The 12,248-nt window shown below is 51.2% G+C and overlaps 1 protein-coding gene across 7 annotated transcripts in view; it reads left to right on the top strand.

Moving 5' to 3' along the window:
* ENPP6 (ectonucleotide pyrophosphatase/phosphodiesterase 6) overlaps nucleotides 1-12,248 on the top strand; it is a 116,820-nt gene that overhangs the window by 89,595 nt on the left and 14,977 nt on the right. For 5 of the 7 annotated variants that reach the window (XR_006216487.1, XR_006216488.1, XM_042982955.1 and 2 more), the window contains exons 4-7: nucleotides 4,633-4,774; nucleotides 4,879-5,013; nucleotides 5,721-5,900; nucleotides 8,818-8,955. Coding sequence is in view for 5 of the 7 variants with exons in the window: in XM_042982955.1 (XP_042838889.1) it covers nucleotides 4,633-4,774; nucleotides 4,879-5,013; nucleotides 5,721-5,900; nucleotides 8,818-8,955 (595 nt within the window). In the remaining 2 variants the exon portion in view is untranslated. Of the gene's footprint in view, nucleotides 1-4,632; nucleotides 4,775-4,878; nucleotides 5,014-5,720; nucleotides 5,901-8,817; nucleotides 8,956-11,222; nucleotides 11,799-12,248 lie in introns of those variants that run through there. The other 2 variants (XM_042982956.1, XM_015535920.2) reach the window with 2 other exon arrangements.

Genomic DNA, 12,248 nt, shown 5'->3' with positions numbered 1-12,248 from the left:
CTAAGCCTCTGTCATGTGCTCAGTACATACGAATGCGAGAATTATGCCAGAGTTCAAATTACTTTATTGCTGAGGGAATCAGGAGATGACAGGGCTGGTTAACTGCAGAATATGAGAAACGCACACACTCGAAGAAAATGAATGATGGAGGGTGATGGGATGTGATTATCGTTAGATGCAGAAATGCTTAATAACTTAGAGGACAGTCCAACCATGATCTTTGGGACTGTTTTCTCCATCAGGCAAATGGAACCTTCATCTTGCTGCTTTCCTACAGGTTAACAGCTAAGTTTACACAGTCCGGGCTCTAGTTGGTCATAAAGTCTGGTGACCTGTAAGCAAGTTTACTAGACCCCATTCTTGTAGGACACAGGAAAGACAGGTAGCTGGCTTGGGGGGCCTAATTTCTAAGTTTTGGATCATTTTTCTTAACTGTTGATAACTCCAACCATTCCTTTGAATTGCCCCCCCCCCACCCCTGTTTCTGTCTCCCTGATTCTTCTCTTTCCAACTCACTTCAGTAAGGAAAATGGATGTGAGATTATGAACTTTTACACGGAGGAGAGATCTGGACAGCATCCTGAGATGATAGGGGATCTGAGTGTCCCTGAAACTCCAAGGCTGGGAGCCCCTTGCAGTTCTCAAGTACTGGGCTGACAGCCACATGTCCTTTTGGCTCCGTTCCTGGACCCCTGAGCTGTAAATTATAAATGGCCAACAACAGGTCTGCAGGCATTTCCAACCATCACTCCTCACCCAACTGCTCCGTTACAAATGAGCCGACCTGTGATGGAGACCAGATCCATGTGGAAAACAGCTGGCGACCAAGAATTTGTCCGCTAAACTCCAAACAGGCGAGAGCTCTCAGCCCTTGAAGACCCAGGACCCTAATGAATTGATGAAACTCCAACCTAGAAATCTTTCCCAAAGGCACATTTATAATCCCTGAATTGCCAGCATCCCCAATCCGGTGTTCCTGGCACCTGGGGTTGACAGCTCCCTGACACAAAGCCATCAGCTACATCTGTGATACTTGCCGGCTTTCTGGTCACATACTGATTTGTGAATCCGGTGAAAAGCCTGAAAGAAACAAGCCAAGTAGCTGCGGTATTAAGGGAGAGATCCAAAATGCAGTGACCTCAAAGCATTCCGTTGAACTTTAATGCAACGGTCAACCTCGTTTGTGAAATTTCCCCCACCACGCAAGCCACACCTTGGAAGTGTGTCCACTTGAACACAGGATATACGGCATGAATCTGCACATTTGGGAAGCTACAGATGCAAGAGCATAAAGCAGCTAAAGGCTGAGGCTCAGCTGAGGGAATGACTTTATGGAAGTTTCCATTCTGTTCATTATTTCATCAGTATAACGAACACAGGCCTCAAACAAGTTTAGGGATGTGTATGAAAATGCCATTACCTAGTGAGAACTTCCACCCACTGCCCACACACTTATGGGACCCTGAAGTGACTTTTAAAAAAATGTTGTTTTTTTTTACCGTTTACTTACTTTTGAAAGAGAGAGAGAGAGAGAGAGACAAAGCACAAGCCGGGGAGGGGCAGAGAGAGAGGGACACAGAATCTGAAACAGGTTCCAGGCTCTGAGCGGTCAGCACAGAGCCCGACGCGGGGCTTGAGCCCACGAACCACTAGATCATGACCTGAGCCGAGGTCAGACGTTTAAGTTATTGAGCCACCCAGGCGCCCCCGAAGTGAGTTTCTGTTCTCTGCTGTCTATAGATGGATTAGTCGTTCACACATTAGCGAGTCTGAATAATGATAATATCACTTGTGAAAAACACCTAACCCAATCCCCATTGTGGAGGAGCATGGTAATGGTATTTGTTAAAGAAGGTCCAGTTTGCTTTGTTCTAAAAAGAGAAAACAACACTTAACTAACAATTTCGCTTAACTTGAAACCAATTTGCCCTCAAAATCATAAATGAAATGCTCCTGAGGGCACGTAGTAGCCCGGGACGGCATCATTAAAGAGCGTGCCCTCTTGGCAAGTATGACCATAATGAAGGAAGACGCCAGGCAGAGCATCCTCTGAAAACTGCCCCCCAGGGCGGCGAACGGAGGAGATGCAGACTTCCAAAAGGCCAGGCTGGTAGAATGTTCTGTCCTTGGAGGCGGAAGGCTCACATTTCCATTACTAGCTATGTCTCTGTGAGGCCTTGAGTAAGTTCTAGAATCCTTCCTGGCCTATCTCCTCATCTGCAAAATGTGCAAAGACTTTTCTGTAGGGACGTTCTGCACAGAATTCAGGGGCACACCGACCCACAGGCGCGCAGGGCCGTAGCTCAAGAAGGGACTCGGTTTCACAGTGCTGCCTCACACTCGGCTGTCCTGGGGTTGGCGAGATTCTTACACGAGAATAAGGACCATTTCCACAAGAAGTCTGAGCAGCACTCTGCCCCATTGGCACAGGCTGTCGAAGTCTTCCAGAGTCCTCGGTGGTTGTGGTCAGGGTCTTGGCGTCAGCCCGGTGTGGGTTCGAGTCCTGGCCCCGTCTTCCACTGGCTGTGTGATGCGGGCGACTGTATGGAGCCCTCTGTTCGGCGTATTCCTCTCCGAAGGGTTGCTGTGAGGGTTAACTAACACAATGCAGGAAAAGCCTTGAACGTAGTGCCGCAGAGCAACTGCCATTTCTTGAGCACCTACTGTTCGTAGACGTCCAGCTGGCAGTTACAGAGCGCCTCCTGAATGCCAGAGACAGTAGGCTAGAACTGAGCCACGGGGCGGGATGACTGGCCACCCCCCTGAAAGAACTTCACAGCTCAGAAAGGGAGAAGGAACATCGACATATAGCACAGCATGGAACAGCCTCCCCAGGAGATGAGCCCGGAGCGCTACGGGAGCACCTGGAGGGCCGCCCAGCTGAGCCTGGGGCATCGGAGCCAGCTTCCCGGAAGGGACGACATCTCGTCCGAGGCCTGGCAGGTGGGCAGGAGCCGTGTAACTCCGGTGGTGCAGACCATGCTCTCCGACTTCCGACGGGATTTTCCCTCCTCCGTGGATTGCAAGACCCGCGACACGGCTGGCTCTGAGGACACACCTTCTCCCGCTCATGTTTCCAAGTGTTGGGGCAGCCACATCAGGAGGCACCGTGCCAGCTCATTTGTGCGGGTGCATTTAAAGTACGGTTTTTCAACAGACACAAGGCAACCCACCAAGAGTATTATCAGCCCCTGTAAGGTCTAAGGAAAAGAATTCGCTTTAATTTCTTTCGCATTTGCTTCCACTTTTGCCAGTTTCGATTACCGCCCACCGCCACCACCATCATCATCATCATTGGCAACGAAGATTGTTGTTCTGTTCAGCTGCTTCGGGGCACTTGTAGGCAAAGCCCGAGCTGGGGAGGGAGAGGTGGCAGAAGGCACTGGGTGGAGGAGGGAGTGCATTCCCTGGCATTTTCTCTCCTCCCTGACTCCATAGGCCTCCGACTCCAATTTGGATCACTAGTTCCTGGTCATTCTTAGCCCAGCATCAAGGGCTCGGATAATTGGTACTCTGTCATTATTACTATTATCAGCACTCTGGCCAAGACGGTTTTTCCAGAATCAGCATCTTCCTGGGACCCACAGAAGTGTGGTCATTGTTAGAATTCACTCTATATCCACACTGGAGCTGACCCTTCATAGGGTAAATGTCCCTACAGGGTAAGTGGCTACCGATGTCAGGCCCTGAACACTAACCTGTTTGCATCCCACAGGGTTGCCCTATAAACCTTGTTCTTATTCTTGCCAGTCAGTTAAACACACAGTCTGGTGTTATATGCAGACATTTCCCTAAAGTCTAGCAATAATCGAACAGTCATTTATTTATTTATTTATTTATTTATTTTTAAATGTTTGTTTTGAGAGAGAGAGAGAGAGCGCGCACGTGAGCTGGGGGGTGGGAGGCAGAGAGAGAGGGAGAGAAAGAATCCTAAGCAGGTTCCACACTCAGACAGAGCCCCATGCGGGGCTGAGATCAGGACCTGAGCTGAGAGTTGAACACCCAGGCTCCCCTGGAAGGAACAGTCATTGTTTAAATGATTGCCTCTAGTTGTTCTGATCTTCCAATGGCAGCAGGTGGTGGGGCGGAGCTATGAGAACTGTCCCCTTCCTGTTACCACACCTTCCAGCTCCTGGGGCGTGGTGAGCAATGCCACAGCAGCCCGGAGGGGAGACAACCCACAGACGTGCTGACTGTTGCGCTGAGGTGCTCAGGACTGGCCTGTGTGTTTTGTTTTGTTTTTTAACGTTTATTCATTTTTGAGAGGCAGAGAGAGAGCACGAATGGGGGAGGGGCAGAGACAGAAGGAGACAGAATCCGAAGCGGGCTCCAGGCTCCGAGCTGTCAGCACAGAGCCCGACGCGGGGCTCGAACTCACGGACCGCGAGATCGTGACCTGAGCCCAAGTCGGACGCTTAACCGACTGAGCCACCCAGGCGCCCCATGGCATGTCTCGATGCAGTAACTGTGTCTCTCCCTTGGAGATCACCTCGTTCATTCTAAGGTGTCGGCTTTGCCGGGTCCACAGGTCAGGGTTTGGGGGATACACCAGTGTCGCCGCTGCTGGGCGAAGGGGGAGGAAGCTGGTGGGCGTCCCCCTTGACTTCACCTCTCTCCCCCTGCTCCCTCCAGGAGTGGCCGGGCCGACCTGGCAGCCATCTATTATGAGCGCATCGATGTGGAAGGCCACCACTACGGCCCCTCCTCACCGCAGAGGAAAGACGCCCTGAAGGCCGTAGACAGCATCCTGAGGCACATGACCAAGTGGATCCAGGTAAGGCCGAACCGGGCCCACTAGGCCGGTCTTCCCTCTCGCCACTTTCTTTCTGTTTGCTTGGCTGTCATAGCCCTCAGCATCTTCCTTCTTACTGTTGTTAGCTGGCGAGGCCGGCACAAGGCTGCGACGGGTCTCTTTTCTTCACACGACCCCTCTTCAGACACCAAGAGATCCCTTGTTTCACCGCCAGGCCCGCAGGACTGGAACGACCAGATTTGCATTATTACCTGGAGCTGGTGAGATGGCCCAGTCCTTTATCAGACCTAACAGGCCTGGTAACCGGGTTCAAGTGGGCATGGAAAACAGACCTGGGTTCTGTGCCTGATTCTGCCACCCCCTTGCTGGATGACTTTAAGCAAGGTATTATTTGTTAAAACCTTCTGAGCTTTATTTTCCACATTTGTAAAAATGGGTAAGTGACAGTCCCCACAGTACCACACAAGCTTGTTGAAAGAGCCAAAAGGAAATGAAAACAGAAAGGGTACCTGGAGAGGCAAAAGCCCAGTAGGAGTGGGGAGCGTGCTCTCACAGTCCCCCTCCTCAAAGTGCTTCTGTGGTGATTCTGAACTGCCCTCATCAGGGCAGACAAGTACACGATTCAGTTTACAACTGAGGACCTCTCCTTTCCCCTGTAACTTATCCTTTCCCCTGTAACTTACAGTTTAGAACACTTCTTTAGGGGCGGCCTGGGTGGCTCAGTTGGTTAAGCATCTGACTCTTGATCTCGTATCAGGTCTGGATCTCAAGTTCATGGGCTCATGGGATCGAAACCCGGTGTCAGGCTCTGTGCTTGGGATTCTCTCTCCCGCCCTCTCCCCCCCCCCCCCCAATAAATAAATAAACTTTAAAAAGCCCACTTCTTTACACGATTTCCGGAGTGAGAGCGTCCTCGGCCTTTCCGTGGGCCGAGGGCGCTGTCCTGACGGCCTTTGTCCGCCCACAGGAGCTGGAGCTGCAGGACAACCTGGACGTTATCATCTTCTCGGACCATGGGATGACTGACATTTTCTGGATGGACAGAGTGATCGAGCTGGACAAGTACGTGAGCCTGAGCGACCTGCAGCGAGTGAAGGACCGAGGGCCCGTCGTGAGCCTCTGGCCAGCCCCTGGGAAGCACTCCGAGGCAAGGAAGCGCCGGCCGTGGGCGGAAGGGGGGGGGGGGGCGTGGGCGGAAGGACGGGCGGGTCCCACGAGGGGAAGGGAGAGCTCCACGCCCTTCTTCACCGTCGCTCTGGGCCCCACCTTCGCCCCGTGGCCCTCGTGCTGAGGTAGAGCCGAGCCAGGAGCTGGGCCTCCGGTGGCCGTGCCACTCACTTGACCTCTGCCCAGTGGCTCGCCCTCCTGCGTCTGCCTTCTCTGAAGCGGGCACGATGGCACGTGCCGCACGCCACGTCGGTGGAAATTCAAGGAGGCGAGGGGGGTGTGCAGTGCTTAGCGCGTTAAGCCCTCCGCCCTCCGCCGGGGCTGTTTTATGACCGGCCAAGCCGCAGCACTTCCCAGGCCACCCTGGGGGACAGCGGATGCGTGCAGAGAACGCTCTTTCTCTGGAACAAAGCTGCCAGTCTGATCTGTTTTCACCAGGGACGTGGACATAAGGATGTGATGAACGAGCAGAGGCCGAGGCCCTGTGTGCCACGGGTCAGCTCCTTATCCAAGGAGCCACACCGCTTGGGTGCAAATCCCAGCCCTGGCGCGGACTGCTGTCCCGCGGCCCCCCTGACCTGGCCCCGCTGCTGCCTCTGTGCCCGGGCCCATGGTGGTGTCGTCACAGCCGCCTCCCGGGCTGCTGCGAAACACACGGAAGCAGGCTGCACCCACCCCAGGGACGACGTACATGTCCCTTGTTACGGCGATCACCATCGCGAGGGGTCGTTCTCAGGGGGGCGTGTTGAGGCCCCACAGCGTGCTCCCCACAGGCACGGCCCTCCAGGAGCTCAGCACCCAGAGAGGACTGGACCTCTCCTTACCCTGCTCCGCAGTCATTATCTGGCAGTTCTTGCTAAATCACGACGAGAAAGTGAGGAGCAAGCGGAACCGTTGGCCGACCGCTTCGCCCCACGTCGCCCTAGTCCCCTTATGTGTACGCGTTGGGGCTTCTGCCCGCTCCCAGGGAGAACTTCCTGCTCTGGACCCGGCAGCGGATCTCCTCCTCCGGGGAGGCTGGGGCCGCTGCCGGTGGAGGTGCCAGGAACAGGCATTGGGCGGCCCGGTGCCTCCGCCCACGGCAGGGACGTACTCGGCGACGGACGGTCGTCGGTATCGATGGAGCACTTCGCACAGCGGGCCGGGGTCTCTCCTCCGGGCCCCGTGGCCCCCTGCCACATACACGCCCACGATCTGTCTGTCTGGGGGTTGCCAACACCGTCCCCAACAACGCCACCCCCCTCCAGCCTTGTCCCGTTTCCTAGGTGGACGCCCCGTTTTGTCAAGTTCCGTGCGCAGGGGGCGGAGGTGCCGAGCCGGTTTGCCGTGTCCGCACGAGCTCCCTCGGTCTGAAGCTGTGACGCGTGCTCCACACACTGGCAGGTCCCACAGTAAACGGCTTCTTGCGAGGAAGTTCTGCTTTCTTGGCAAGGAAGAGCATCCGTAGCTCCCATCTGGCGCCCAGGGACGCGCCGCCCCCAGAACGCTTGCGCGCCGGCAGCTTGCGGGCCGGGAACAGCTTCTTCCAGCGCGGCGTTCGAGCCAGGCGGTGCGAGCCGCCTGAAGCAGTTGGTGGGTCGTTTGCGAGTGGGGGCTGTGTTTGGGTGACGGCTTGTCACGTGACGGACACAACAGTTTGCGAGTTCTGCTGTATGTCATCAGATTTTTCGCTTATCCCAAATCTGTGTGCAAACGCATCCGCTTTCCTTAAGAACCGTGGCTTTTCTCCCGTAGGAAGTCAAGTGGGGTCATCAGAAACCCTCTGCTAAACAGCCTGAAGGCTAATTATACTCCAGATTTGCGTTGATAAACTCAATTCTATGTTCAGTTCTGCCCAGGAATATATGCCCGACTTGGCAAAGGGCCAACAAGTCCGGCTCAACCAGTTGATTTGGATGTTGGCCATAAGCGTTTCAGCTGCTGCTAAATATTGGAAATAAGTACAGAGTTTACACCCTCATCATGAAATGAGTAGCGTAGTGAATGGCAGACAATCACTAGAACTTTCAAGATTCAGGTGGAGGTAAGACGTGCTCTAGGTCAAGTCAAAGAACAAATCCTCTTTCTTTGATCTTAGTGGTATTTAACATCAAGCAGACCAACTCCTCACTTGCCTTTTAATTTTACTATAGAGTTTTGGACATACACAAGTTTTGTAATTTGTGTATTAACTATTGAGTAGACAAATTATTATAAAATTATTATAAAATATCAGAGTATAAAGGGGCATCTTATGTTCACATGACCACTGCTCATGGTATCTCCTGTATGTCTTCCCAAACCCCATCACCCTTTTTTTGCCCCCTCGGAGGAAACTACTCTCTTAAATTATAAGGTATCATTTCCTTAATTCTCTCTATGGTTTTACCATAGATGTCTTTAGTTTTATAATTATTCGGAGTTCAGGTAATAATAACAGTCCTGTCTGTATTCGTCTGCAGCTTGCTTTCTTTTCTCAAACTGAGATCCCCGAGACGTCTCCAGGTGTTCTATGTAGCTACAATCCATCCATCTTCGTTGCTGTATAGTATTCCACTGCAGACCCCCACCTCCATTCATTTTCTCCCTTCTGCTGTCGCTGGGCATTTGGGCCGTTCCAGTCTGCAGCATAAATCCCTCTTCCTGTCTACAGGTGCACAATTATGAAGCATTGTCACTAGATCTCTAGAGCTAACTTGGCAGGTGGGGGGTATGTGATCTTCAGCCTTACTAAATAAAGTCACCTTGTTTTCTGAGACGGACAGAAGTTTCTCATTTTTATGCAGTCAGACCTGTCAGGTGTTTTGGTAATTTCTTTCTCCAGTCTATAAAGTTCTCCCTCTCCCCCAGGTCCAGTAAATACTCACATGGAGTTAAGAGAGAGAATGCAAAACTGGCCATTCTTGTTATCTTTGCAGGTATATAACAAGCTGAGAGCAGTGGAACACATGACCGTCTACGAGAAAGAAGCCATACCCAGCAGGTTCTATTACAAGAAAGGGAAATTCGTCTCTCCTTTGACCTTAGTGGCTGATGAAGGGTGGTTCATAACTGAGGTAATTATAAAATTATGGCACTATGTTCACTAGACAAATTCTATCAAACAGCTGACGGTAAATAATTACTCAGCTTTTGCACTTAAAATGTTTTGTTTTCACTTAAGTGTCCTTCATGGCATTACTTTAGAGACTCCAAAGTCTTGGTCAGGTGACTTTGTGGACATAAACCGTAGACTTGGCCCCAGAGGCACATTTAGACTTCCTGGCTCCAGACTTGCTATATTTTAACAAACTAGCCTTAACTCGATTACCCAGGCTTGCACTGTAACCTATTCGGTTTAAAGCAGAATGATTACCGTGAACCAAAGCAATCGCTTTAGGGTGATGAAGACCAAGGAGGGGCTCAGCTTTGCTTTCTCCTTGAAGGGAAATGTTCGGCAAACAAAACCCCACAGATCCAGGTCCCCAGTTGGCCCACTTGATTTTACCGAGGAGCTGACCTTGCCTTTGGGGTCCAAGCTCTGATTGCCTCGTGCACGAATGACGTCAGCAGTTCCTGCTCGCTGGCCTGGACTGCAAGCTCTCCAGGCTCGGGGATCAGCTTCTGATCTCGGGCCAGTGTGGGAAGGCTCTGGCCTTCAGGGAAACCAAGGTCAAGACATGTCTAGAATCCGTTCGTGAAGAGGGTGTGCGTGGGTTACCACAGACATTGAGTTTGAGGATGGCTGGCAGACAGCCCAGACTGCAGGGCAAAAGAGAACGGCAGGTGTTGGCACATGGGAGCCGTTGGTTGACATCAGGGAAGTATGAGGACGCACGACTAGAGTTATCTGCCGGAGAGAGGGCAGGCGGTGATCAGCAGAAACACTGGTCAGGCAAATGGGTGGAGGTCTAGGGACCTAGGTGTGCGAAAATGGGGGTTCCCTGGCATGAAAATCGGTGACTCAGGAGGACTGAGTCATTCCTGTGTGCTCTCAAAGAGAAGCATCTGGTCACCGAGGAAACAAAACAGACCCAGTTAGAGATGTCAGTCTGCACGGTCCTGAGGCCAAGCTGGGCTGTCTAATCACACTTTGGCTTCCACACCATGTGATTGTAGAAGTTTCCAACAAGGTCCCTCTACCTCCTCCTGCTCCCCTCCTCTGGGAACCAAAATGCTTCTTTCTTCACTTTATCACGCCGTTTGACATTTACCTGGAGCGCGATTCTTCTAGGCTCCTGGCATTTTCATTTGTAATGATTTTCTCGCAGCTTTGCATTGAACAGACATGCAGCCAATTGGGTCAGCTGGGTGGGTGCCTGCACGACTTTATTCCGTAAAGCCAACTTGGCAAGCCACTCACAAGAGCTTACAGTTTGAAACTCTCTCAATTTAGGAAATTCTGGTGGAATTACTGAGTTTCTCAAACAAAGAGATGATGACGGTCCATCTGGTTATCTGTCACACGTGTCTTTGCATGATTATTTGCATCTGTTGTTTACCTTCTCATAGTTAGCTGAAGGCAAGGGCACTGAGAAGCTGGCTCATGGTAGGGAGGGATTACCGAGGTGATCTGGAGTAATTTACGGGAAGACAGTCTTAGTGGGAAGAGTGGGGAGGCCGGAGACACTGCCCAACTGCCGAGGTACCGTCTCAGTTCCAATGGGGGAGGCCCTGAGCCCCTCCAGTAGGGTAGGATGGGCAACAGTGAAACTGCTCTAGCTGTAAGTGCTTTCTAGAAGGTGCGCATCGTGGCAGTAGCACATCCAGCAGGGAGATGCACGTTGCTTCAGTGAGTGACTAAAACATAGCGATGGGGGGACCTGGAGGTATCGGCACGATGCTCTTGGTTATAAGCCACAGTCCGCTTGAATAACTGTGCCTTAACTAGTAAAGACTTCCTACCTCACATAACGGGAAGTCTGGAGGTAGGCGGTTCTAGGGTTGGCTCATCCAGCAGCTCAATCACGTCCATCATATCAAGGCCCCGAGTCAGCTCTTCTGTGGTTCTTTTGGCTTTCCCTTCAGGGTCACAAGACGGCTGCCGCAGCCCCGAGCATCACATCCCTGCAGGTTCTCCCAAAGCAGGAAAGAAGGGGTGTAGCTTCTCGTATGTCTCCTACTTTTATTAGGGAGCAAAAAATACATCCCAGAATCAGGGGCAGATACTGGTTTCATGGGACTCTCACAGTTATAAAATTTGGGGGGGGGTGTCTCTCTTTAAGAAAAGAATACATAATTATAAATATAAAATTAGGTGTAGGGACTTGGAAGAAACCCACGAGAGTGAGAAGCCTTGATGCATAAGCTTCTTTAACTGCACTGTACATCCGCTTCTGCCCAGACCCCACTAGCAAGCCTCCCCCTGGGTCTCATCCATCAACTCAGCAGCGTGGCTAGAAAATTCCTGCCTTGAGTCCGCTTTGGTCCTGAGATCTAACATACGCTGTAGCGTGGACCAGGGCACCACAGTCGCAAGACAGAAGTGATACAGAGGCTCTGGAATGAGGCACACGAGTCCCTGAAACTTAGATCACAAGGAAGAGGAGGTGAGAGGAGAATGAGGACAAACTTGGTGACTAGCTGGCGGTGGCCCGCTCACAAAGCCCGGTGACAAATCTGATGCGGCCTCATCACCGCCTCCCCGACCTCCCAACACCCCTCCCCTCTGCGCTGAGGGTCCAGGTATCTGCTCTTCTGCAGGAAGCCAGTCAAATCACGTGTCTTCTGAGGGCGAGCCACATGGTAATTATGCACCATATTGCATACTGTGTTACATTATATTATATTTTGTACATATCACATGATTACACACATACGCATACATATGTTTGTGTAAATCAGAACTAAATCAGTTAACAGGGGCCGCCCAGTGTTTCACTGTATGCTTTTAAGAAGTGGGGGAAGAAGCCACAAGAACAGAAAGGAAGAATGCTGAACGATGGACAATCGCTTGAAAACCTTTTTGAAAAATATAGAATTATTTCCAAAAGGAAATTTGAGATGATTTTTTAAATATTTTGAAGCAGAGAGTTTTTTTGTTTTGTTTTGTTTTTTAAGAATGAAATCAGAAGTAAGATAAACAGGATGTGAAAAAATAAGATTCTGGAAAGATTAGTGTTGACCCACCAAATACAGGGACCATCACTGTTAACTCACCCAGCTTTAATTAGTACTGACCGGTGCTATTAAAAGGAATCGACGTTGACCACGCCTGGTTCACTAGAAACTTTACAATGACTCCTCCCCCACAGTTTCAAGGACACGAATACAGTCATTGCACCTTTTGCAGGTAATAAACCCATGAAGAAACATTTCTTCTTAAAATTTTGGTCAACAACAATAATAACAGTTATCCTGAATGAAGTAC

The sequence above is a fragment of the Panthera tigris genome, chromosome B1 (genome assembly GCF_018350195.1).
Source record: "Panthera tigris isolate Pti1 chromosome B1, P.tigris_Pti1_mat1.1, whole genome shotgun sequence".
Taxonomy (NCBI): Eukaryota; Metazoa; Chordata; class Mammalia; order Carnivora; family Felidae; genus Panthera; species Panthera tigris.
Note: the sequence above shows the minus strand (reverse complement) of the source record. Positions and strands in the feature narration are given on the sequence as shown.